A 25,884-nucleotide genomic window follows, 5' to 3' on the forward strand; every position below is an offset into this window, starting at 1 on the left:
CTATTGTTGGACAAAAATAAAATAAAAAACACCCCATAAAGTCAATGGGAGTTTTTTTGTCTGATAACGGTGTGACAAAGCCACTTTGAAGTTTATTGAATAAGGCCCAAAGTGACAGTGTGTTGGGTATGAAAAATGAGATGTTGCAGGTAAAAATAACGAAACATACACGTTCAACAAAATGTAATACACCAACATTTTATTTGAGTTATTAAATAGATGATAAAAATGTAATATGGTATTCACAGAATTGTATTTATCAGCCAATAAAAATGGATTTTACAATCGAGACAAATTGATAAGAAAGAGAGAAAAGAAAAAAACAACATATTGTTCAATAAAATTCAACCTCTCCATCGGTTAGAAAGGGCTCTCGCATTTCCTGAGATATGTACAGTAAGTTTGCTTATTATATATCAAGAAAACCCGCTGGAAATTAAGTGGTAACCATATCAGAATGTTTTTGGGGGAAAGGCAGAGTTAACCCCTTTGCAGAGATTATATATATAACCCAGGCTGTGCTCAAAGCTGTGAAATGCAGCAAGCTTAAGCTTATAGGGGACCATGTTAAATGGTTTTGTAGCACAAGGTGGCACTGTGTGCTCATTGGCATGTCATTTCCCAGAATCCCTTGCTGCCGTGGAAGTGCTGTGTGATAATGGTGACAGGCAGGGTTGTAGACCTGTCTAGGACATGCAAATGAGCACACAGTAATATTTCCATTTGCAATATGCTTTACTGTGGAGGGTTTTTGTCATTTTTATTACCCACCATAACTTTACTGTGTGTGTGTGTGTGTGTGTGTGTGTGTGTGTGTGTGTGTGTGTGTGTGTGTGTGTGTGTGTGTGTGTGTGTATGTATATATATATATATGTATGTATATACACACACAGTGGTTGACAAATCACCAAAAAATCTACTCGCCACACAAAAAAATCTACTCGCCACCTAGTACCAAACGTGTGCTGCTTGGGCCAATATTTACTCGCCCGGGGGTTAAATCCACTTGCCCGGGGCGAGCAAATGTATAGGTTTGTCGAACACTGTATATATATATATATATATATATATTATATATATATACATACACACACACACACACACACACACACACACTTAGTAAAGTTATGGTGGGTAATAAAAATGACAAAAACCCTCCACAGTAAAGCATATTGCAAATGGAAATATATATATGAGACGAGTTACAAGAAAAGCATAGATTCTGAGTCAAATAATACATCAGCCCATCTGGTTCTCCCCCCACCTTACAGACGCAGAGAAGGCGATTGCTCCCGCAGATGGTGGGATATGTCGTGATATTCTAGGTTATCCCTGCCATTTAATCCTATGGAAACAGCGATATTCTGCCTTACGAAGCAATATAGTCTCCTTTCTGATGTAATATGTTGTGTTATCAGCAAGAGCAATAAAATCCCAATTCTGCCACCTCTGTTGTACGCAGAATTGGAAAAGGAATCTGTAGAAGATTCATGTGCTATTAACGGATACCGAGGATGGGTAGGTGCAATCTTAATTATTCATTAGCTGCTCTCCTCTGGTTGCAATTGTAACACGTTCTAGTGATCCATTTGTTCTGTTCGACAACAAAGAACCATGAACGAATATAACTTGGGGGAGGGTGGGAAGCAAAGATATTGTGCGAGAAAAGGAGAAACCTGGCCATTTTCCATTGGCTTGTGTTGGGAAGAGTAGAAAACGCATTGACTTCATCTCGGCCACAGGGATCTTTCTGGCAAAACTAGAGGGGTGTTTTTTCTTCGTAGCATTTATAGCCACCCTCAGAACACGTCTGCAGTAAGGATCAGAGGATATATTCATAAATAATACAAGCCGAGATTAAAAAGCAACCGTTACAGGGTGAACACAACAAACTTTCAACGTCATCCTTCAGAGTGATTGTCACTGTAACCCAGGGGTGGGCAACTCCACTCCTCAAGGGCCACCAACAGGTCAGGTTCGAAGGATATCCCTGCTTCAGCACAAGTAGTGCAAAGATTGTGCCACGTGTGCTGAAGCAGGGAAATCCTGAAAACCTGACCAGTTGGTGGCCCCTGAAGGACTGGAGTTGCCCGCCCCCCCCTGCTTTAAACCTTTGCAGTGCCGACCTCATTGGCAACAGAGTTCATATCGGTTTCGTGACACCGAGACGCTAATATGGTTCAACAGATACAATGTTACTGCCGTTGACCGTCTCCTCCACATATTCAGTGAAGAATTGTCGCCACTCACATCAAAACTGAAACCTTGCTCTATTACTGGACACTATACTACATCATCCGACATGGATGTCAAGTAGCAATTTATATCTCTGTATTCTCTCCTTTGTTAGTTTTTTTTCCTTTTGCTTAATGTATCAGATATGTGCTGTGTATCGAAACACTTTTAACATCTCCATTTTCGTCACAAGGTTGGAAGGGAGCCATAAAAAAATGAATGGCCATTCTGCAGGATTTCGCCCCTAGGGCAATGACCACCAGGAATGGCAGAAAGAACATTCTGCTCAATACGGATTGTGCAATCACTCATAAGGAAGCTACAAATCCCCTTCGAACGCTTAGCTGCCAAGTGAACACCTTTCAAACAGTGCATCCAACGTAACCGGCTTCTCTAACCAGATGCAATAACCCTAAATCCCAACATGTTTGTGCCCTATGAAAAACAACAGAAACATGGAAATTCTTCATCTTCCAGATACAGAGGTGCATACCTAGTAAGCAGCGCTATTCTATTAGTCACCGTTCAGCGCTGGAAGACACCGTACAGCCTATTCAAGGGAAGGAGTCTTACTGAACAGCACCTAGTAAATATGGACCATAATGTTCTCCTCCCTGCTCATGGTGGCATCAAAGTAACTTGCCTAGATGAACAAACCGATAAGGTATGAGGTGGTAATACTATTCCTGCAGAAGATCAATATTCTACGAAGATGAGATAAGGATCCATCGAATCCCTTTGGCTGTACTATCTGGTTACCAGGGAAACAGTACAAATAAAATGTTAAAAATAATACTTATTTGTTTTATTGTTTAACACATTAAACATATCACTTATTAGCTCACGCTGGTGAAACTGCACCTTTGAGAAACAGACTTTGAACTAAACACAAAACTGTAATGACCAACAGAACCTAATTTATTGCTTACATACAGAATATTCAGAGTATTCAGGAAGCATCTATTCCCCTATTGTTTCTGGCATCTGTACTTCATACAGGAAGTACCTGGAATCCCCCCTATTACACATAAGGTTGTGGGATAAACCAATCCGACTTTCACAGAACTTTTGGAAACGGAGCACTGCAATTGGCTCACGTGTGCGATTACTTGTTGTCTGATCAAAACAAATGTTAGAATGTTCCATTCATCCAGAAGTCACGGTGGAGGGGGGGGAACATTATCACTATTATGGTTATTTAAATAAAAAAAAGATAAAAGTGGATTAAACAAAAAATGTCAAAATATGGAAAGAGTCCATGTTGTGCTATACCTCTTTTTTTTTTTTTTTTACTTCTTTTTTTGCAATCCAATCTAAGACATGAAGCAGAAGCTAACCCAGATGCTCCCGGAGGGATCAGCAACGTATTGCCCTTGTAGCAAAAAGGGGATTGTGTGGAAGATGGAAAAAAAACGAAGAAAAAAAAATACAATTTGAAGGTAAAAATGCATTTAGCCACTTCCATAAAAAACACAATGTACTGACATATTCCCAAATAGTGCAAGCGGTCTAGTGTGCATGAAAGCCATTGAAGTGGGTGGTATCAGTGCACATGAAGCCGTTAGCATGGTTTAGTGAATGGGGCCATCAGTATCTCTATGGATGTACAACAACCCAAAGTCTACATCATCAGTTCAGACACATGGGTATGTGGGGCCTGTCCCATGTAACCTACTGGAAAAGATAGTGAACAGGAGAATTTGGGTAATGGGTATAGGGCAAGAAGGGTCTTCTATGGCAGGGGGGCTCAACTCTAGTCCTCAAGACACCCACCAAAAGGTCAGGTTTGAATGATATTCCAGCTTCAGCACAGGTGTCTCAGTCATAGACTACACCCCCTGTGCAGAAGCTTGGATATCCTTTAAACCTGACCAGTTGGGGGGTGGGGTGGGGTTTGAGGACTGGAGTTGAGCCCCCCTGTTCTACTGGGTTGAAATATTTTTTTTAAAAAATGTGTTTAAATAAAATCTGCTTTGAACACCATACAAAGGTTTGGAAGACACTTAAAATATCTACAATGTAAAAGGTAAGAAAAGGAGTTAGTGGTTAATTTATTCTGTGTAAGCCTCCCAGTAAAGGAGCTCATCTGGTAACGTACTGTGGGGCGCAGGTACAATCCTTAAAAACTGCTGCAAAGTCCCAAACTCCAGCACTTTGCTGTTAATTTTCCCTGTGCGACTTACAAAGGTTTTCCCATCATAAGCCAGGCGTTGTGCTCTGTGCCAACAAACCAAACGCACACAAGGGGTGTGTGTGTGTGTAATGTAAATGTGATGGTTCCCCAAACCAAGAGTAATTTAGAATAAATATGGGTGAGCTTGTATTTAGTTTTTGCTTGCCAAGACAGGAATTTGGATGCTTTTCCATGCCAGGTATTTACAAAGCAGCGCAAATGTCTCGCGTCGCTTCGTTCTCACCAGGATGGCAAAACAAGTCTGTGCATAAACAGGACAAAGCATACCGCATTAGCACGGAAAAATGGCATCTTTATCTATAGTGTATGGAACGGGCTCCCTTGTGTCCATTGTGATCCGGCTGCATGAGGAGCAGTTACAGAACAATGCACTTCTACCACGGCAAACCTTTCCCATACCGACACCTTGGGCAGCCAATGAGTGAACCTGGTAACCATTACTCGACAAAGAAACGCTGGGGTGTTGGCGAAGGGAGAGAGTTTTATTCCCCCCCCCCCCCCATGTCTCGTTGCAAAATTCCTCCATGCCCAATCGGCAATTCCTGGTGCGTCCCGTGGCTCAAAGATATTAAAGTAGAATAATTACCTGTCCGTCGAATACCGAAATGGTCAACACGGGGTATGGACAGGGGCGTCAGTAAAAAGGGGGAGGAATGGGGTTTTCCTTTGGACGACTGTCTATGCATTGACACAGTGGAGAGAAGACATACAGTACTGTACGTGCAGTGTTCCCTGTGGTGTCTTCTCCACTGACCCATGCTAGTGGTTTTCGACCTCCAGTGTGTTCCATGAAACCTCGGGGGGAAAAGGTCCACACAAAAAAAATTGGTATTGACATATATTTTAATAGTCATGTTCTTTTTTATTTTAGGATTTAAAAAGTGAACTTGTAATAATATATATATAAAATTATATTAGACCGCTTTAAAAAGCTAAAACCATGTTGCATTAGCAGTTGTTACGTACAGATGTTGTCCACCTTACTGTCACGGCGCCGGACCATTAAAGCTGCAGGGAGTCCCATTTGGAAACATGGACCCCCCGCGATCGCAGCAGACACTATCTCCGGCGCCGCAGACTTTAGCTTCTTCGACCGAGGCGCCGGGGAGAGCGCATCATGCTACCTCTGTAGTATGGGCAGACTGAGATTCTGTGGCGTCACATACATATTGATATTGTTCAGCATTTCTTAAAAGGTTAAAAAAAAAACCCACTAATACACAGCACTGATAACACTACGGGTCCCACTGCTTGCACTATCAAGAAGTCCCCTTTAAAAAGAGATGCTTCCGGCCATGTCTGATCTACCATCTCACATTTAGAAAATGTAGGGCCATTGTAAAAAATGGTCCCTTACAGCAGGTAGGCTCAACTCCAGTCTTCAAGACCCCCCCCCCCCCCCGCCCCAACAGGTCAGGTTTTAAGGATATCCCAGCTTCAGCTCAGGTGGCTGAATCAACTGCACCACGTGTGCTGAAGCTGGGATATTCTTAAAACCTGATCTGTTGGGGGGGCTTTGAGGACTGGCGTTTAGCACCCCTGCCTTACAGTTCATTCAAGTGAACAGACTGCAAGGGCTCCCACAGAGGGTGTGTAGCACACCTTAGGCAACATAGCCCTCAATCATCCCGCAGGCGCTGGTACCAACATGAGATCTCCATATATGTAGTTTATACGTGAGCCTTTAAATAGAGATTTGTGAGATTTTAGAAGATCCAGTAGAGCCAAGTAGGGGGGGGGGCAAGGGGGGAGAAAAGGACCATCGCTGATCATCCAGCCACCTCCCCCAGCTCATTACACTGAGAAGCAGCGTAATGCCCAGCTAGCCATACAGGATCTTACATTCAGTTTCATGGAAGTTAACGCGTGGATACCTCACATCTTACTATACTGAATCGGGGGGGTCAGACCCGACCAAAATCTTCACAGTCATACAGCCAGAAGAAAAGAAAAAAAGTAGTGGTACTGTTTTGCAACACTGGAAATCCCAATCCTTTAATACAGTGGTGGCAACGCTGCTTAAACGCAAGTATGTCATACTGTCTTTCTACAGCAAATGAAGAACACGTCTGGGCAATGCGGATAGTGAGTGTATACGGGAGTAAAAACGCGATGTGCGTGTGATCACCAAGGCACGGAAACCTGGGCTGGAACGCAATTGTGTTACTTCCTTCTCGTTTCTTAAGTGCAATTGTTGGCTAGGAAGGGTTATACCACCACGGACCGGCCATCAACACAAAAACAGGTCGCCGGTTAAAAACAACTCGCTCGTGTCAATAGCTTCCTTGGAAAGATCCAATAAAAATTTTTACACTTTTACCTATTTTTATCCTTTAAAAAAATGTATATGTTTCCCTTTTTGCTGGGTCCGCTGAATTCAAAATCGTATCAGCGGCTTGTGTTCATCTGTTTTGGCCAACTAGGGCTTCTAAATTACTATACAAACAACGGACACAACTAAAAACTATTCGCGTCTAGTTTTGAGGACAGGCAGCCTCATCACCAAAAGACATCAGATAAAGATTGTAAAAACTGCCCGAAGCTTTTTGTTCAACATCGCAATGTTAAATTAAAAGAATATTTAGAAATAATTGTCGCGGTTCTCTCTTTTTAAAGGTACATTACACCTGTTTAACGTGTCACTTTCATCCTAAGAGGGAACCTCTCTTTAAAGCAACACTTCCCCTCCCCAAAATCGATATTTTTTGTAACAGTACCTGCTCCAGTGAGTTCCCCCGGGTCGCAGCACCGGAGAACCCCCCCCCCAGATACTAACCGTTAAATATGTCAGTAACATTAAAAAAATAATAATAATAAATATGGCCACTTTCTATTGGCCACTAGAAAGAGGGTGACCCTCACAATATTGTGTCCATATTATGTTAAAAGGTAGTAGCCACTGGACATCTCAAGTAGGGCCAGCTTGAGGGCAGTGCCAACGGGGCGACTGCATCGGGCCCTGTAATTCCAAAGGCCCCCAGGACCCTACCTGTAAGGGGGGGAAGGTGGCAACAGAGGGAGCCCACTCAGGCAGCAATCATGGAAGCCGGGCCCGACTTCCGGTGGGGCCCAACTTCCGTGTCAGCACCGCCCCACAGGTGGGCTCAGAGGAGTGTGAGGGGCTCAGAGGAGTGCAAGAGGCCCCACACTCACATTTTGCACTTCAGGTACTCTTTCAAAAGAAGAAAAAAAAAGCAATGTGGATTGTGCCGATTTAAATACATACTACCTAGTCAGTTATATACTGCAAGATCAGAATGCCCTTCTAGAGCCTCCTTCCAATCTGCAGTGAAGCCGGCTTCCCCGTGCTGAGGCTTCATAGCAAATTTAATTGGAGTTGAAGTGTCAATTTGACACTGCGTACAATAAAGAATGAAACATACTGGCCATCGCGTGAAGGGATGTGGACCTTCTGGTAGAACATCCCCTCCCACTATATCCCATCTACGGGAGATCTGCCGATTGGTACACAATTTAAACGTTGCGGTCTGAGAGATCCACCCTATGAGCGTGAGAGAGATGAGCAGATGAAGTTCAGCTCGAGACAGGGAAGAGGCCCAAATCTGATTCAAGAGTTAATGATACTGAATTGAGCATGTGTGTGTGTGTGTGTGTTTGCGAGTGAGCTTGTGTGTGAGCGAGGGAGTACTAACCCTTTGAGTCTAAATGTGCAGCAGCACAAAGTGCCACATCACCTGAAGTCATGTGAGCGCTGTTTGATCACATGGCTTCATCCCTCCGCTGTGTTCCCTCAGCAGGTAAGGAAGCCCCCTGCTCCCTTCCGATCCACAGAACGAGAGCTAGAAAGTGATGTGCCGACATCCGCACAACAATCACGCATGCGCCATCTACAGCTGTACTGCCATTAGGGTCCTCTAAGGGTTAAGGCAGAAAAGGTGCAGCATGACTCACTGGACCATATTTACTAAGCGGTGCTGACCCATAAAACACCTTACAGCCCCTTCATCCGAATGTAATGTTTCCTTCAGTTATAAATTGCATGGTTGGCACCATTTAGTGAATCTGGCCTGCTTTCAATCCTCTGCATGTAGCTGGGTCCCATGTAAGACGGGAGGTCTACGGCGTCACCGACCCGGCAGAGTTTTTGAGGCAATAATAATGGAGACAACATACCAAGCAACATTTGATATATCCCTTTCTATACTGTCCCACTCAACTCCCATCTCACTCCTCCCACTGACACGCCAGGATTTACTGACACAGCGACGCTGAGAGACGTACCATACCGATGGCGCCCAAGGTTCATCCAGTAAGATGCGAATCGCCAACGTAACACTAGTGATTGTAAATAATGCCAAATCATTCCGTTTGCCCCCCCCCCCCCCCGTCCCACCCGCAGAGTACGTTTCATTACTTGGACCATAAAAGTGCTTAGACATCTGTAAGGGCATTGAATTTGTAACCTCTTGGGCACCAGAGGGAACACCGCATTGGTATCCCACCTGGTGGATCTCAGTGACGTGGCCTTTTGTTGGTTAAAGAGCCACTGGCAAGTAGACACAGAATCATTTTCTTTCTTTGTAACCTTTTCTCTCTCGATACGTAAATCGGAACAGCCGCCACAGATTCTTTAACCCTTCGCTGCCGGGCGGGTTAAGGAAAGAAGTGAGCAAAGAGGAACAGCGCCGACCTCAAAATACTGTTTTCTGGAGATCTCCAAGGAAGTCGGCGGCACACAGAATGAAGCCATTGGTGCACAGGCAACAAGTTCATAAATCACAGACCCAAAAAACGAGAGCTTAAGGACAAGGACCCGTGTACAAAAAAGTGACTATCAATAAGGGGAACACAAACCGTGGATTTGAAATATTGGGCCCCGTTGTATCTATTCCCTTTTATACCATTATTTTGTTGCCGAGTGCCAGTTCTTATGCTATATCATTTGGGGAAATGATTATGGATTGTTGTCTAAAATAAGGCGACGTTTGTTCTACGCCAGAGTCTTGATACCTGGACACTTTACGAGATGAATTCCAAAAAGCTGAATACTTAAATTACCCTTAAAAGGTGCATAGCTTGTTTAGAAGACGAATTAGGCTAACCCCAGCTACTCCCCTCCTGACTACCATGCTGAAACTCTGCACTTTTCACAGCTGTCCTCTATGAAATGAACGGTGCTTCCCTATATCCAGGGCCCCACAAACTGGGCAAAAACCCACTCACTCCTTTCCCCCAAAAGTCACTCGTCCCCCCAAAACACACCCTCCCACGACACTTGCCTGCAGCGGGGTCCTGACGGCGTCTCCCGGCCTTCTCCTGTCTTGTCCCCTTCAAATCCATGTTTTTCCCTGCAGCAGTAGTCAAAATGGGCGCGCGACATCACGACACTGCATTACCATGGCAATGGGACGCGGTGACGTCACGACGCACCGCAGCCATTTTGACTACTGCTGCAGGGGAAAAAACATGAATTTGAAGAGCAAGATGGAGAAGACCGAGAGACACCGCCGCAAGTAAGCTCTCGACAGCGGCCAAAATGCACACACCCGTGTAACTCACAATAATCCTTTCCTGGCCAGAGTGCCTACAATGCACTGCAGAGCCATGGGTCACTGACCCCACTGGCAGTATAGGAGTTAAGGGCTGATGGTCACTCCTCACAGTAAGGGTATCTTTCATGGTATTTGGGGAGTGATGGAGGGTAACGGGGCTTAGCACATATTAAATATCCACAGCATTGTTTTCTGAGTCTCCATTGTATAAGAGGAAGAAGCTTTAGGCAGTTGAAATTATTGTGTTATACTTGGCACTGCTTCTACCGACCACCCGGGATCAGAATATATATTTATTTACTCTTCTATTACATTAGAAATGGCGCAGGTCAGCGAGCCAACAAACGGAGACATCATTATGATGCCCCCCCCCCTCCTTTTTGTGCATTGAAATGTTGTTATTCAATGGTTGGCTGTCAACGATGGCAACCATTTCAATATCCCTTAACAGAAAGAGTTAAATATCTACAAAAACTGGGATGGTCCTAGAAGAACGGAGGGCAGTAAGATGTAAAAAAAAAAAAAACAACATCTGGGGAAGGGGAAAAATGTCATAGGTGGTTTAAAAGTTGTCCTAAACAAGCCATTCTAATACCGCTTTCTGGCTTTTACAAGCCATTCTTGGGTTACAAGCCCAGTCCATGGGTCTTTTGATGCGTGGTCAGGTTTTGTTTGTGCCTGAAGGTTTTTCCACAGTCGTTGCATTGGTAAGGTCTTTCCCCTGTGTGGGTCCGTAGGTGTGCAATAAGATGGTGCTTCTGGATAAAACTCTTCCCACACTCCGAGCAGGTAAAGGGCCTCTCCCCAGTGTGTGTCTGCTGGTGGCACTTGAGGTACTCCCGCTTGCGGAAGCTCTGCCCGCACTCATTGCACTTGTAGGGCTTCTCCCCTGTGTGGGTGCGGCTGTGTATCTTCAAGTGCTCGCAGGTGCTGAACGTCTTTCCGCACTCGCTGCAGATGTAGGGTCGCTCCCCTGTGTGAGTTCTCTGGTGTCTCACCAAGTGCTGTTTCTGGATGAAGCCCTTGCCGCAATCCGCGCAGGTGAAGGGTCTCTCTCCCGTGTGAATCTGCTGGTGCCGCTTTAGGCAGTCTCGTTTCCTGAACGTCTTCTGGCATGCCTCACACTTGAAGGGCCTCTCACCAGTGTGCGTGTGCAGGTGAAACTTCAGGTGCTTTAGAAAGCGGAAGGTCTTCCCGCATTCCCCACACTCAAACGGCTTCTCCCCAGGCTGTGGACGCTGGCTCTCGCTGTTCTCACTGTCCTCGTCCCTGCACAGTCCTGTCTCCTCATCCTGCGCCTGCCTGTGGGCCTTTAGGAGCTTCTGCGATTTGAAGGTCCTTCCGCAGTCCACACATTTGTTAGGCCGCTCCCCAGTGTGGATCCTATTGTGGCGCTTGAGGTGCTCGTATGTGGTAAAGCTCTTGCCACACTCACTGCAAATGTGAGGACTCCCCCTACAGGAACCAGGAGAGGCATTGGTGTAAGGGAACTCCTCCACGATCACCACGGTGAAGGGCCTCTCCCCTGTGTGAGTTCTCTGATGCCTCACCAGGTGATGCTTCTGGATAAAACCCTTACCACATTCATTGCAGGAGAAGGGACGCTCACCTGTGTGGATCTGCTGGTGACGTCTTAGGTGCTCACGCTTCCTGAACCCCTTTCCGCAGTCCTCGCATTCGTGTGGCTTCTCCCCACGGTGCAGCTTCTGATGGAACTTCAAGTGCTTAAAGGTGCGAAAGCTCTCTCCACACTCGCAACATCGGTATGTGGTCTCACCCGTGTGAGTTCTCTGGTGAGCGGTCAGGGTCTGCTTGTGTCTGAAACGCTTGCCACAGTCCTCGCACTTGTGTATCCTCTCCCCTGTGTGGGTCTGCTGGTGGACTTTCAACACCCGATGAGCCCTAAAGCTCTTCCCACAGTCTTCGCACTTGTAGGGCCTCTCACCCGTGTGGATTCGCTGGTGGATCTTCAGACGTTCATTAGTGCTCAGGCTCTTCCCACACTCGTCGCATTTGTATGGCCTCTCCCCAGTGTGTGTCCTCAAGTGGGTAACCAGATGCTGCTTCTGTATAAAGCTCTTCCCACACTCTATGCAGGTGTAGGGCCTCTCCCCGCTGTGCGTCTGCTGGTGGCGTTTCAGGCTGTCCCGTTTGCGGAAGGTCTTCCCGCACTCCGTGCACTGGTAAAGCTTCTCCTCCTCTTCCTTCACGGAGCCAGTCTGGTTATTTAATGGGCCAAAGCCTTCAGCGTAGGAAGTGACATTATCCAGTCTGCTCCCCGCCCTGTTTCTCTGAGGCCTATTTAGCGTAGACTGACCCCGGCACCCATTTCCCATATCCGGGCACTGTGTGGAATGCTCCAGGACGGGCAGAGACGGAGCCTCGATGTTCTCCAGCTTCTCGCTATATCTAGGGTGATGTTTTTCTTTATCATTCACGGGTCCATCCTCTGTAGAAGAGACAGAAAGACCAGTTACGCTCTCATCCAGCTATTTGGCTTTGCATCATAAACAAAACAAGGGATTCCAGTTGAGTTAGATGTGGCATTATAAAGGGGATTCAGGCTCATATTTACTAAATGGTGCTATTCCGTAAGACACCTTCCTGTTTCGGTAGCGAATGGGTTTTAATGTCACTTTTGGCACTGGGATGTGACTTATAGAATATCGCTGCTTAGTAAATATGGGCCTAAATCCTTACTATTGAACAAAATGAAAACCTGTACAAAATATCAGAACAACATGTTATTATATACAGTTAAGGGGAAGAGAATATGGCTCTGTGTATTTAAAGCAATTGTGTGCAGGGTTCAGAGAATTTCCTAATGGATGTCCCAAACTTTGTCCAACCCTAATAAACAAATATTTATTAATGTGTATCACTCTTAGGGTGCATCCCCGCTGCCCGCGCTCCTGCTTGAGAGCGGTGACGTCACCAACTCTCCAAGCATGAGCGTTCGGCTGTCCGGCGAATTCTTTTTGTAAGCGCGAGCGCCGGGTGCGTGGACGAGCAGTGACTGGCGCTGATTGGCCGAGGCGGTCATGTGACCCTTCAGCATGCCTGAAAAAACAATTTTGTCTGTCTCGGCAAGCACCCAGCGCCCGCGAGCATAAAAGTGTGCGCGCCGCGTGGACGTGAAGATAAAGATTCAAAGAGGTAAACGCGTCAAGCGCCAAGCACGCTCAGCGCCAGCGTGGACGCAGACTTACGCAATCCCTGTAAGCTCTAACCCCAACACCCACCAGATCATATATTTGTGTCAAAAGGAGCGTTATAAGTCTGCAGCCACGTCACGCATGACCAGTATAAACAGGTCCTAACACTAACAGTTAAATATTTAACTATATCATTTTTGTCATATTGGATGTAGCAGTAGGAGTGTTTGTCTTTTGTTGTATATATTATGTTCATCATTATCTTTTTGTGCTTACATAGTTTAGCGTGCAACTTTCATTTCTGCTTTGTCAAGGTAGTCAGGGGAGAATGTTCGATGGCGCAAGAATACAGAGATTAAAGAAGGCTGAGGACAAGGATAGAGTCAAGAAATCAGTGTGACACAAGAAGACACATTTGATAGGAATGAGGGGTACACTGCAAATTCGTGGGCATACACACTAGATCAGGGGTGGCCAACACCAGTCCTCAAGGTTTTAAGGATATGTCAGCTTCGGCACAGGTGGTTTAATCAGTGGCTCAGTTGTTTACCGAGCCACGGATTGAACCACCTGTGCTGAAGCAGGGATATTCTTAAAACCGGACCTGCTGGTGGCCCTCGGGGACTAGAGTTGCCACTCCTGCAAGATGGAGCACAGCAAATAACAGGCATATGTAGGTATGATTACCGCTCTTTACATGCATATTATACGTGATATAATTCCTGACTCAAGTAATGGCAATCAGATTTCTCCCTGGATCAAGATCCTTTCGATGTTTAAATTATTTGGTATATCCCTGTATACCTTTCCTATTGAAAAAGATGCCGAACCGCTGTACCTACTGTATCTGCTATCACCGTCTCCCAGGGTAGCAAGTCCCACCTTGACAATGATGTTACTGTAAATAACCCTTTCCTTTGTTGCTGGTGAATTCTCATGTCGTTCCTTACATTGAGCTTGAATATATTTCTAAATAGTAATCATATTCCCTCTTAGGATTGTTTACAATAGAAAAGAGGTGTCTGATTTGGGTAGCCTTTCTTCATAAATCAGACCTTTGATCAACTTTATCAAGTTAATAACACTGTTTCCAATTCAATAATGTATTTTGTATATAGAGGTGCAGCAAATTGTACATATTCAAGGGGTGGTCTTAATAGGGATTTATACAGGGGTAAAATGATGCTTTCTTCCCTTACATCCATACCCCATGTTATCCATGTGAATATCCTGGTAGCCTTTGCAGCTGATGCCTGACATTGAGCGTAACTACTAAACCTATTGTCTTCTAGCCCTCCTATATCCCTCTCCATCAGGGATTGACCTACTTTCGTCCAACTCAATGTGTAGGTAGCACGCTTATCTTTGCTTTTCAAATGCATAATCTTATATGTGGCAAAAACAAGAAAACAGCGCAACTCATTACTTCTGAGTGATGAACGATGAGGTCGCCCGTGCCTATTTAAATATTTTAGGTGTATATTTTTTTTTTATTATCTCTCTCGACATAAGACATATTTTTATACTTGTACGTTTCCCCGTTGCGCTCTTTCCTGGTTTTTCGTGTGTTGGAAGTTTGCCCCGGTGATCTCGGGAGGGTACGGAGCCGCGGGGGGGGGGGGAAGCGTTTGGAAAGTGGAGAAATCTTATTTTCCCGGGAGTCAGCACGTGTTCAATAGTTTCTGTATAATCTTCTAGGTATCTATATCTTAAACGTTTTGGAAATGACAACATGTGCCATCAGCACAGATGGAGTTTGATCTCTGTAACAAGCGGTCAACGCGTCGGCCGCGTGACACTCTCCAGAATGTAAAATGCATTATTGTTAGGCGCCATTTGCGTCACTTCAAAGGCGATTGTAAAAACTCTTTGGGACCGTAGTCTAAAAGGTTAAACAGGAGGACACGGATTTCACAGTCATTATTATCATTATTATTCACGGCAGGCCACCAGAAATTAAAATAATGGCAGAAACTAATAGGACTCCACGGGGACCAGTAGCAGATTATATCATCTCATCCTCAAGTCTGGCGCATTGCCCCAATTCAGGATCCCGTAGAGCAGGGGTGCGGGGGGGGGGGGGGGGGGGGTGGGGTCATGTGACGTCACGTGACCCGCAGCGTCATTTGACGCCCGTCGCCATGGAGACGCGTGGACCGAAGCCTGGTAGGTGAGTTTACAGAGGCCTCACGCTGAAGAGCGCGGGGCCTCTGTATCCACAGCCCCTCCCCTGTGAGGCGCACCCCCGCCGTAGAGTACAAACACTATGTAGATGGAGGTGACCTGCTACGGGTGGGCACATCTGTGTACCCGAAACGCAACACGTACCTGCTCTTATTTGAATGCAATAAATGCAGAACAAGCTTTTTTTTGCGTTTACACACGTGCCGCCTCCATCTTAATATTAATGACATTTGGACAATGAATCTGGTAATGACTGAGAAGGTTTTACTGAGCCTACTGCACTCCTAGATTAAATTTGAAATACACCAATTGATTTCTTGATCCCTGGCTGTAAAACGGTCCATAGCCAGACTACACTGACAAATGACTGTGAAGATACACCCCCCAGGCCATGTCCGAAGGTCTGGAGTCTCTCACAGATCAAAGAGCTTGGGGATATAAAGATGTGAGTTAGATTTATCTTGGGTAAACACGTGTGTGAAACAGAGTGTGTGTTAAACTCCTACTTTCTACCCACGATCCCCTGGGGGAAACTATACTTGACATACTTGAGGTACTTTGTAAAGTCAAGTATAGGTTTTTCTGTTTTATTCCCTTTCATATTATAAACTATCCGGTATTCTAATCCTGTATAATTCTTTTATTGTTTTTTTTTTGTTTTTTTTTTATAAAAACGGTAACTATTTTCGTTATATTAAATCTAACATGTAACAAGTACCGCCTTTAGGCTCTGGTTGAAATTTTGCACCTTTGAAGGGATTGTCCTCGTTTTCTGACATTTTACCGCTGTTTTGTTAAAGTGGAACTTGATATATTTGTGCATTTGTCTGCGATTAAGGGGACCGAAAACTCCATAGGTGCACGACATTAAACTAATCCTGGTGTGGCAGCATAACTGGGGTCTTGTGTGAGGATGTTTCTGGGGTGGGCATGCCTACGCTGTTGTCCTGGAGGGAAGCCAGAGACAGCTGGGTTTGTTGTTAACCTGACACACACACACACCATGCGTGTGTGTGTGTACGTGACATGGATATTATGCTTTTTCTGTTTTATTTGTAGGGTGTATATGTTGTATGTTAACCCCTTTGGTGCCTAAACACATAAATGTGCAATGCATTGGTAGCCTCCGGCATCAAAGACTTTTCTGCAATAGGGTTAAGTAAGAAATCCCATTACCTAATCCACCTCTCCCTTATTGCATTGCGAGCGCTGACCAGCGCGGAGTTCTATAGCTTAACACTTATTTGCTAGCGCCGTTTAACTTTGGTTTAATACAAATGAGATGCGTATAGCTAATTATTTATGAATACTGTATGTCCGTAGCTCTGAAACATACTACTGGGATCCCATTTCTTAATAGGGATCCCATTTCTTAATAACGCTCCCATATCAACCTTTAGTGAATCTATACCAGCATTCCTACATTTTCACCAATCCCTTCATACGCAGCTTCCCGTATAACATATTTGTAATCTGGTTTAACATATAAAACATTCTCCACCACCTCTTCTATTTGCCCCATCCGAAATAGTCAACAGCCTTCTACATAACCATCCAGTCCAATAATGTCAACGCTGCTCCTAACAATTAATTAAAGCTCCCCCATTTTATCTGGCAGACTTCTTGCATTATCAAGCACGTACTTAAGGTTGTTGCAAGTCTGTGCTATTGTTTTACGTGTTACACTAATCTGTTAGCATAATTTCTCCTACCGTCTGTGGCGGGGGGAAGGGAGAACCAGGCTTATAATAAAAGGTCAAGCCCACTTGGTTACCCCTGACCCGTGTTTTGGGGTCCTAGAGTGTCAGTTCTTGGGCCTGGGCATTGTGTATGCATTACTGTGACTGTGTGCAAAATATGAGACAATTGCCATTTGTGTTTTATCGTTTCCAGAGGTGCCGGGATCCCCTGCTTCAGCACAGAGCAGGAAAAGGTAAAAATGGGACACAAGGGGTTAATGTATATCCCCACACTCCAGCCAGGTATAAGACGGAGATTTGTTTGATTAAAATAGGGTTCAGGGGGGAAATCATGTAATGTATGAAGTATGGTAACAATGCTTTTGAATAAGGGAAAAGAGAATGAGGGTTAAACATCCCCCAAGCTTGATATGTTTGAAGGAATGTCCTAATGTTCTAATTTTTTGTATGCAAACGATTAGGAGAGAGACATGTAGACCGTTATGATTTTATTAATAGTACCATGTGTGTAAATGCATAAACGGGCATGGCCCCTGTGTAGGTACCTTTAGTTATGAGAGGTGGGGGGGGATTTACATGACAGGCAGGGGACAGGATACATTAAAAGATTCACCCTGCTAGTTTATGACCCACCCTTCCAGGGGGCAGGGATGCATAACCGAAGGCCCTGCTTCTACGGGACCCTGGGGAGATGCCCTCCAGGATGTATACAAAACGTTAGAGCTTCAAAGGGGTAAAACAGCTGGCCAGCAACTGGGGGGATTCTCTGACCAGAACCAGATATTCTGTCACTGAGCACAGGGGGTTTGGCCAGGCACGCTAAGCGAGGGGACGTGGGCGAAGCTTGTTGCCCGGTTACCAGGACTACTGGCAATCCTGCAATAGGGCAGAATTTGGCTCCCAAGCCAAGATTGGTTCCCCATTACCCAGATGGGGTGACCGGAATTCCACAGCAAGAGGCCACAGGAATGAGAAGTGGCCAGGATTATTTTGCTGTGTGTGTGCAATTAGGAAAGATTAGTTTTGTTATCCCAGTTTCCAATGTAAGTGTGTTTTTTTACTGTATTTTTGTGTAGCCTAGTTGTGTGCGTTCATTAGGTGAATAAACGCAATTTATTTTTATCTCTCTGCTTGCTCAATCAATGATCCCGGTAACTAAAAGTCTTAATAAGCTGGGTCCATCGTGACACCGTCCGCATCCCATGGACTTTAATCTTCATAGGTTTTGTAGTAGTATCTGTATTTAATATGATTCATAGATATTTCCCTATCTATTCTATGTAGCCCATTACTTCTTGCTTATCACACTCCCTCCCTCCCATTATAAAACCTCCTACAGAGGTAATCATCCTATCCCCCAGTACAACTCTTGGCTGAGGTACAATCCATCCCCACTATAAGGAAAGCATATTATAGAGAAGGACCCAAGTGCTCTAAAAAACCAATTCCCACTCCCCTATTCTATACCATGCATTAACCTCCCTAAACTCCGACTGGCTCCCTGGGGCAGCGCATGGCAGTATTTCTAAAAATACGACCTTGGCGGTGCTTGCCTTAACCATGCGGCTTAGAATGGACCCTCCTCCTTTCTTTAACTTTGACATTGATGCCAACGTGTACCAAGACTGGGTCATTCCCAGCCCCTCCCAACAATCAGTCTAACCAATCCGCAATGTGTCAGAGCCGAGCAGCCAGGAGATAAGCTGTTCAGTTCATACGGTGACAGCAATATTGCCCTCTCTACCCCCTCTTAAATGATTGAGTCCCCTATCACCACAACCTGCATATCCCAAGTCCCTTCTGTGCTGGAGGGACTTTTCTCCTGGCTGCTAGAGAAATCGGTCTCCCCCCAGCTTTGCTCTTCCTGTCCCGACTCTCCCAATATCTTCACTCAAATCTGGCAAACCCATTGGGATGGATCAGCTCATAACTGGCCTCTTCCCCCTGATTATTTATACTCGGCTCCTTACTTGTGCCGAGTTCCCTGCCACAGCTCAATCCGCTACAACACTAAGCCCAGCCAGGACCAGCTCAGTGAACAATCAAGTCCCTTCAAGATATTCTTGTAATAACCTAAAAAGTTCAAACATCTTGACTGAAATAAAAACTGGTCTTCATAGCTATCCACATACAATTACTAAATCTACTGCGTCTAATCTAATCTAGCACACGATGACACATTATTATACAAGAATTGGCATTTACTAAGCATTGCTAAGCTGTAAAGCGCTTTGCCATGGCAATGAGACGCCGTGTGACGTAGCGGTGTGGGCGTCATTTGATGCCAGAATTCCGCAGGAGGGCTTCAGAAAGGAGGCGTCAGACACTGGCAACAGGACGATACCGGTGCCATTTTGGGACATGGCCGTACACGCACCGTGTAATGCAGCAGACTGAAGTGGAACGCAGTTATAGAAGATGCAAACGGACCAGCTCACTGTACTCGTGAACACATGCACAGCCGGGTTATCTGCCTGGGACAGGCTTGTGGAGTCTCCGCGTGTAAGATAGACATACTCCCAACTGTTTCTGGTCTTTTACCGTAATCAAAAATGAAGTTACCCATAGAAATCAGAGCCTCATAATTCTCCTTCATCATATCCTTGTAAAGCTCCTTCTGACATTCTTCCAGATCCTTCCACTCGTCCTCCGAGAAATAGGCGGCCACGTCGTCAAAGGTTACGGGGACCTGAAACGAGAGGTCGCGAGAGGTCAGAGGCTCAGCCATCAGCGGCAAAAAAAACCAAGGGGAAAGTCCCCCCCCTTCTCCCCCCCCACCCCCCCGGTCCTCCACCATTCGCAAGGTAACGAGACACAAACACACACAGCTCAGCTGCGGGGGGACTTCCTGGGGCGCATCAGTAGGTCTGTAGGAAAAAGAGCGACATCGCCTTACAACCCTCATTCAGCAGACTTTGCTGCATTTTCCAACGCTTTATTCCACTTTGTGGCAATAACCTTTTTTTTGTTTGTTTTAGAAATTGTAAACGAGACACGTGGGCCCATATTTACTGCACCGCGATTTGACACCAGACGCTGGCGTGGGCTGTAGGAGGTCTTCCAGCGCCAGAAGGGGTCTTATGGTAAAACACTGCTTAGTAAATATGGTCCCATTGTCCTATGGACTGGATACATTGTGTCATTTCTTCATCATATAATCAAATGCCTTCCTTATACTTTAACCTACTGCGAGGTTTTTGATTATGACAACTGATAACTATTAAGATATATATATATATTATCTAGTGATGTGTAATTCTATTTGTATATATATATATATATATATATATATATATATAAAAATATAAAACACACACAGTAACTATATAAAAAACACAAATATATGCGTGTATGATATATAAATACGTGTGTGTGTGTGTGTGTGTGTGTGTGTGTGTGTGTGTGTGTGTATATATATACACACACATATATATATATATATATATATATATATATATATATATATATATATATATATACACACATATATATATATATATATACACACACATATATATATATATATATAAATAATGTCTTAGAGAGGTCTGCAACCCCGCCTTTCGCCATTATCACCCAGCACACAGCACTTCCACTGCAGTAAGGGATTCTGGGAAATGACATGCAAATGGGCACACAGTGTCACCTTTTGCTTCAAAACCATTTTTAACATGGTTCCCTATAGGCTTAAGCTTGCTGCATGGTCACAGCTTTGAGCACAGCCAGGGTTAAGGTGCATAGCCAGAAATGCATAGCCAGTTAACCAACCCCACACTGATGAGACCCATTAAGGTCGAAACAGCTGTCTGTGGGTGGGTTTTCTGGCTATGCATATATATATCTATATATCTTTTGGGTGGTTGGATATGCGATCATAAAAAAATATATATATATATTAGATGGTAATATATTTTCCTGATAATCATAGAAAAATGTTTTGGGGGTTTTGAAGATGGGATGCATAACTGGTATAACGTCAGAGACTAAGATTTATACAAAAAAGAGCGATTTCTGGTCATTTTTCTTCCCCCACCGCTTTACAGATCACACAATATGCCGCGCTAAGAAGAGAGGGGAGACACTTAGAATAACGAGATCATGCACTGACTCAGCAAAAGTGGACGACCTAGGAAGAAAATGTGCAACAAAAAAAACAAAAGTCATTCGCCGAAAGGGTAGTATATGTGTGGAACAGCATCCCAGCAGAGGTGGTGGATGTTGCTACAGTAGAGGGGGAAAAAAGGCATGCAAATGAAATTGACACCAAGGAACCCTGGAGTTTAGGGAAGAAAGTGGAACGTGATGTCAGTACTCAGCAAGTCTACAACAATGCCGGCCCTTATCTGCAGCAACAACAAACTAATGTCAACACATCCTTGTGGCAATATATATATATATATTATATAATATATATATATTTATTTAGTGTGCGTCCGGCCAGGGGGGGGGGGGGGGGGGGTCGCCGGACCCTCGGGGAAACCAATCATCGATCAGGAAGTTTCCGCGCAGGATCGCTGCTTTAAGTTAGTTAGCAGCATAGATATTTCTTAACACTGCAGATACATCGGTGCTCAAGAGAATGAAAACGGGCTATTAAAATGGCCGTGACCAAATAGTGTATCACAGCAGGTACCACTGAATATGAAGGGGAGTGAGAGAGTGAGAGAGAGTGAGAGAGAGTGAGAGAGAGTGAGAGAGAGTGAGAGAGAGTGAGAGAGAGTGAGAGAGACAGAGAGACAGAGAGACAGAGAGACAGAGAGACAGAGAGACAGAGAGACAGAGAGACAGAGAGACAGAGAGAATACAAACATGGATATTGCTACTGTAAACCTAGAAGATTATTTTTCTAAAGCTGGAACCGTCTCCGCCATGTGGTGAAAAAGCAGAATGCAAGGCCAAGCGGTTTTGTGTCTCCATATAACTTATGCAAAGGAGTATTTATTACCCAATCATGTATTATAATGGAATGTATTATAGCTTTCTATATTGAGGAGATAGAATAGATAGAGGAGCCCCCTCTCCCTCCTTTCTCTCTCATATCCCCCCTCTCCCTTTCTCTCTCATATCCCCCTATATGAGAGAGAAAGGAGGGTGAGGAGGATATGAGTGAGAAAGGAAGTAGAGGGGGTGAGAGAGAGAAAGGAGGGGGGATATGAAAGAGAAAGGAGGGACTGGGGATATGAGAGAGAGGAAGGAGGGGGAGGGAGGATATGAGAAAGAAAGGAGGGGGAGGGAAGATGAGAGAAAAGAGGGAGAGAGGTATATGAGAGAAAGGAGGGAGAGGGGGTATGAGGGAGTAAAGAGGGAGGGGAAGTATGAGAGAGTAAGGAGGGAGGGGGGAAGTATGAGAGAGTAAGGAGGGAGGGGGGAGTATGAGAGAGACTTTCAAATACATGGAGGTGAAGGGAGCATATTTCAGAGAGAGAAGTGTTAGCAGCTAGAACAAGAGGTTGTGCTCTGAAATACTTAACCCTGGAAGAAAAGAATAAACGTACACAAGACAAAAGTTTTGTTAAAGTGCCGCGCTCGGAAAGTAACTGCTCCTGAAAGCGCACTCTGTGCGGGACACTAAAATACCAAACTGAATGCATCTTTTCCCACCGCGCTCTCATTTATTCAAAACCATTTCAACTCGCCCCAAAGCCGGCAGCGGTAATAATGTCCCCACGCATCCCGCCTCCGCTGCCTATCCTCACGCTGCATCACCCCGCAGCTTCCGTGTTACCCATTCCCTACACCGGTCTGATGAGGTCGTGTGACACTCCGTGATGTCACAAAGTGCGACGGGTTCAGATTCGTTTTTTCTTTTCTTTTCCGTCTTTGGCACATTGTTTGAGGAATAAAAGTACTTAAATATTGAAAATTAAACAGACCTCTATTTTATGGCCAGGTGAAGAAATCTTACAAATAAAACGCGGCGAAGCCTTTTTAGAAATTTGGTAGATTTCTCCACCCACCTGGAGGACAAAGTAGTCCTCAATGTAACAGGCAAAGACGGGCAAAGGTGTCGAAAATTCTTCTTTATTTTTATGTTAAAATTTGCAAACATTTTTTTAAAAAAACTTTTATTTATTTTTCTATTTTTTTTATTTATTTATTTTTGCCAATTTTTCATTATTTTCCGTCTGGTGGCGGATTTTTTTCAAACTCCATCGAACTTGGGAATATTTTTAAAAAATGGCCAAAAAATAAAAATAAAAAACCCCCACACAGTATTCGCTCAGAATCCAAATTCTGCGGGGGGGAAAAACCCGCCCTTTCCAACATCATCCATTCTGTAAAACGACAGAGGAATGGCTTCCGGAAACGGACGCCACGTTGGCTTTTAGAGAGCAGTGATCATGTGCGTAAAGCAGCAAATCAGGTTTAATTTTCTTAGTTATATTTTATTGCAGGAATGAATCAGGGGGAGGGTCTTCCTGGAGTTGAACTGCGTTGATTTTAGCTCCGGGCCTCCCCCCCTGCTTCCAGCGATACCTCCGTATGGGGATACCGGTATCTCTGGCAAGTTTAAAGGTCCTGGTCACACAGGCCAATGACGTCACAGCTTCCTATTTGGCCCGCCAGACATTTAAACGCCGCCATTATGCTAGGCATTTAAACGCCGCCATTATGCTAGGCATTTAAACGCCGCCATTATGCTAGGCATTTAAACGCCGCCATTATGCTAGGCACACAAGCTCCCCGGCTGACGAAAATCACAATGGAAAACCGCTGTAGAGGACATTTTAACCCCTCGACGTGTAAGGGGGGGGGGGGGTGGCGGCAGAGGAAAAAGAACGACGACGGCGGCGAGGGGGAGGGAAAACGTCACAGGAAGAGAGGAGTGAGGAGTGGAAGAGTGAAGAAGAAGAAGGTAAAGTGATAGACAAAAACTGAAAGCAGCACATACCGGTGGTTTCTCTCGTACCTGAAGCATCGGCGCTCAATCCTAATGGGAAGAAAATGGCAAATCATGGCAAAGCTAGAAGCAAGGAGGCGTATAGGACGTTACATTGGGTGACCTGCTACAGCCTGCCCACAAACTCCCCCCTGTGCAGGTGCATCGTATCCTTGTGTAGAAGACATCATCATCATCATAACAAAAGCCACTGTGTATGGGGGGAGGGTCAGGTTATCGCTGATATAAGTAGGGCTGAGGTGTCGAATTGTAACGAGAACAAACACATTGTAAAATAAGTCGTTTAGTTGAAAAAATGAAAAGGAAAAAAAATATATATATATATATAAATGTGAACCGCCGGCACTCCAATTGTTGCAATGTGCAGTAGGTGCATATGTCCCATAACAAATAAATAAGCATACGATACCGCACTATATGAATAGTTACGCTGAGGAAGGTCCCGTTTGTGGGGGCGAAACGTTGGTGACTTGTGTCTTATCTACAATATATATTTTCAACTATTCAAACCTGAGTGCTGTCCGCTGATTCCCGTGCGAACGGTATTGTATACATACGCAGTATAGAGCACAAATGGGACAAAAGACAAACAAACACAGCAGATATAGTGGTAATAAGGCAACCCTCCTCTGTTATGTCTCTGATAAATGACCTCAGATTAAATGTGCCCACCACAGTGAGTGTCTGGGGCCAGCAGACAGGGCAGGGTACTCTTTAGGCCACTGGCATTGAACAGGTTAAATCAGTGATGCCAGATGCATTGCGGGTATCCTGCCTGTGAGTCAGCAGTGTGGGTGTTGACGCCAATGTGTGCCTGGTGGCAAGTGCCAGTGAGTGAATACCAGTGCAAGCCGTGTATATGTGGGACCAAGAATTCAATATCACCTTGCGTACTGGTACACCGTGAGCTTGCCCTGGTAGGTATTCCACATGTATGCAAGTATGTGTAGCTCTGCATGTGTATATGGTACGCATGTGTGCAGGTATACAGACCTGTGAGAATACTATAGGTACACAGCACTTCAGTTCCCCTGCCAATGTGGGATACAGGAGCTTACAAGCAGGTGACCCCCACACTCCCCGATGATGACCCCGAAATACATGCAATTTATTCAATGTAAAGATTGTTGTACCAATAAACACTTGTGTTTCTGGATTTGTACATAACAATATATACAGACTATAGCACATCCTTATCCTTCATTTGAACAGAGGTATCCTTAGGGCCAACCATACTGACCCACCTCATTCCTGAGGGAAAAGTGGCACATCAGCACCAATTTTGGCTGTGTACCTACCCCATTATTTATTTGTTCTGAGTGTGAACACCACTGATGAGATTTTCCATACTCACCTGAGCAGATGCCTATCTATACCATCATTACCACCAGGTTATCACTACTTAGCCCTTTGCCTGGATCACTAATACAGTGTTCATATCTAGGATTAGGCTTGTAGTCAGTACTCCATACCTCGCTGTGACAAACATGCGCTTCTTCAGTTAGGTTTTAATTAGAAAATTTGTTGTTTGATATCATTAAAATGTATTTATTTTGAGTTCCTATTTCAGTGAGTGCATCCCTTGGGATTCTTCTCCTTGTTCTCCAAGTTACATCCCGTATAGCATCCCGTATAGCCCAATAATCATTTATCAAGTTAGTCAGCCACACCCAAGCTGCCGAAGGTTCAGAGGTTCTGCCAACGGGGGGGCAGCCAGCGCTCCTCCCCTCTCACACAAGCACAGCTAGGTACAGCTGGTTTCAATCGGTATGAGACATGAAAATAGTTAGTGTCTGCAGATGGAAGGGTGTGCGCGTGTAAATATATATATAAAATATTATATATAAATATAGAACATAATATATATATATATATATATCTCAAATGGAAATATTACTGTATGCTCATTTGCATATTTGTAATATTTCCATTTGCTATATGCTTTGCTGTGGAGGGTTTTTGTCACTTTTTTTACCCACCATAACTTAACCAAGTATATATA

General features: G+C 44.6%; 1 protein-coding gene across 3 annotated transcripts in view; it reads right to left on the reverse strand.

Moving 5' to 3' along the window:
- Window positions 1–4,909: 4,909 nt before the first annotated feature.
- Window positions 4,910–25,884, reverse strand: part of LOC142487975 (uncharacterized) — a 45,204-nt gene continuing 24,229 nt past the window's right edge. The window contains exons 2-4 of one of the 3 annotated variants that reach the window (XM_075588218.1): window positions 23,892–23,912; window positions 19,544–19,670; window positions 4,910–12,391 (exon numbers count right to left, since the gene is read on the reverse strand). In XM_075588218.1, coding sequence (XP_075444333.1) covers window positions 10,569–12,391; window positions 19,544–19,670; window positions 23,892–23,900 — 1,959 coding nt within the window. In that variant the 5' untranslated portion in view covers window positions 23,901–23,912 and the 3' untranslated portion in view covers window positions 4,910–10,568. Of the gene's footprint in view, window positions 12,392–19,543; window positions 19,671–23,873; window positions 23,913–25,884 lie in introns of all 3 variants that reach the window. The other 2 variants (XM_075588217.1, XM_075588216.1) reach the window with 2 other exon arrangements.

This window comes from Ascaphus truei, chromosome 2 (assembly GCF_040206685.1).
Source record: "Ascaphus truei isolate aAscTru1 chromosome 2, aAscTru1.hap1, whole genome shotgun sequence".
Classification (NCBI taxonomy): domain Eukaryota; kingdom Metazoa; phylum Chordata; class Amphibia; order Anura; family Ascaphidae; genus Ascaphus; species Ascaphus truei.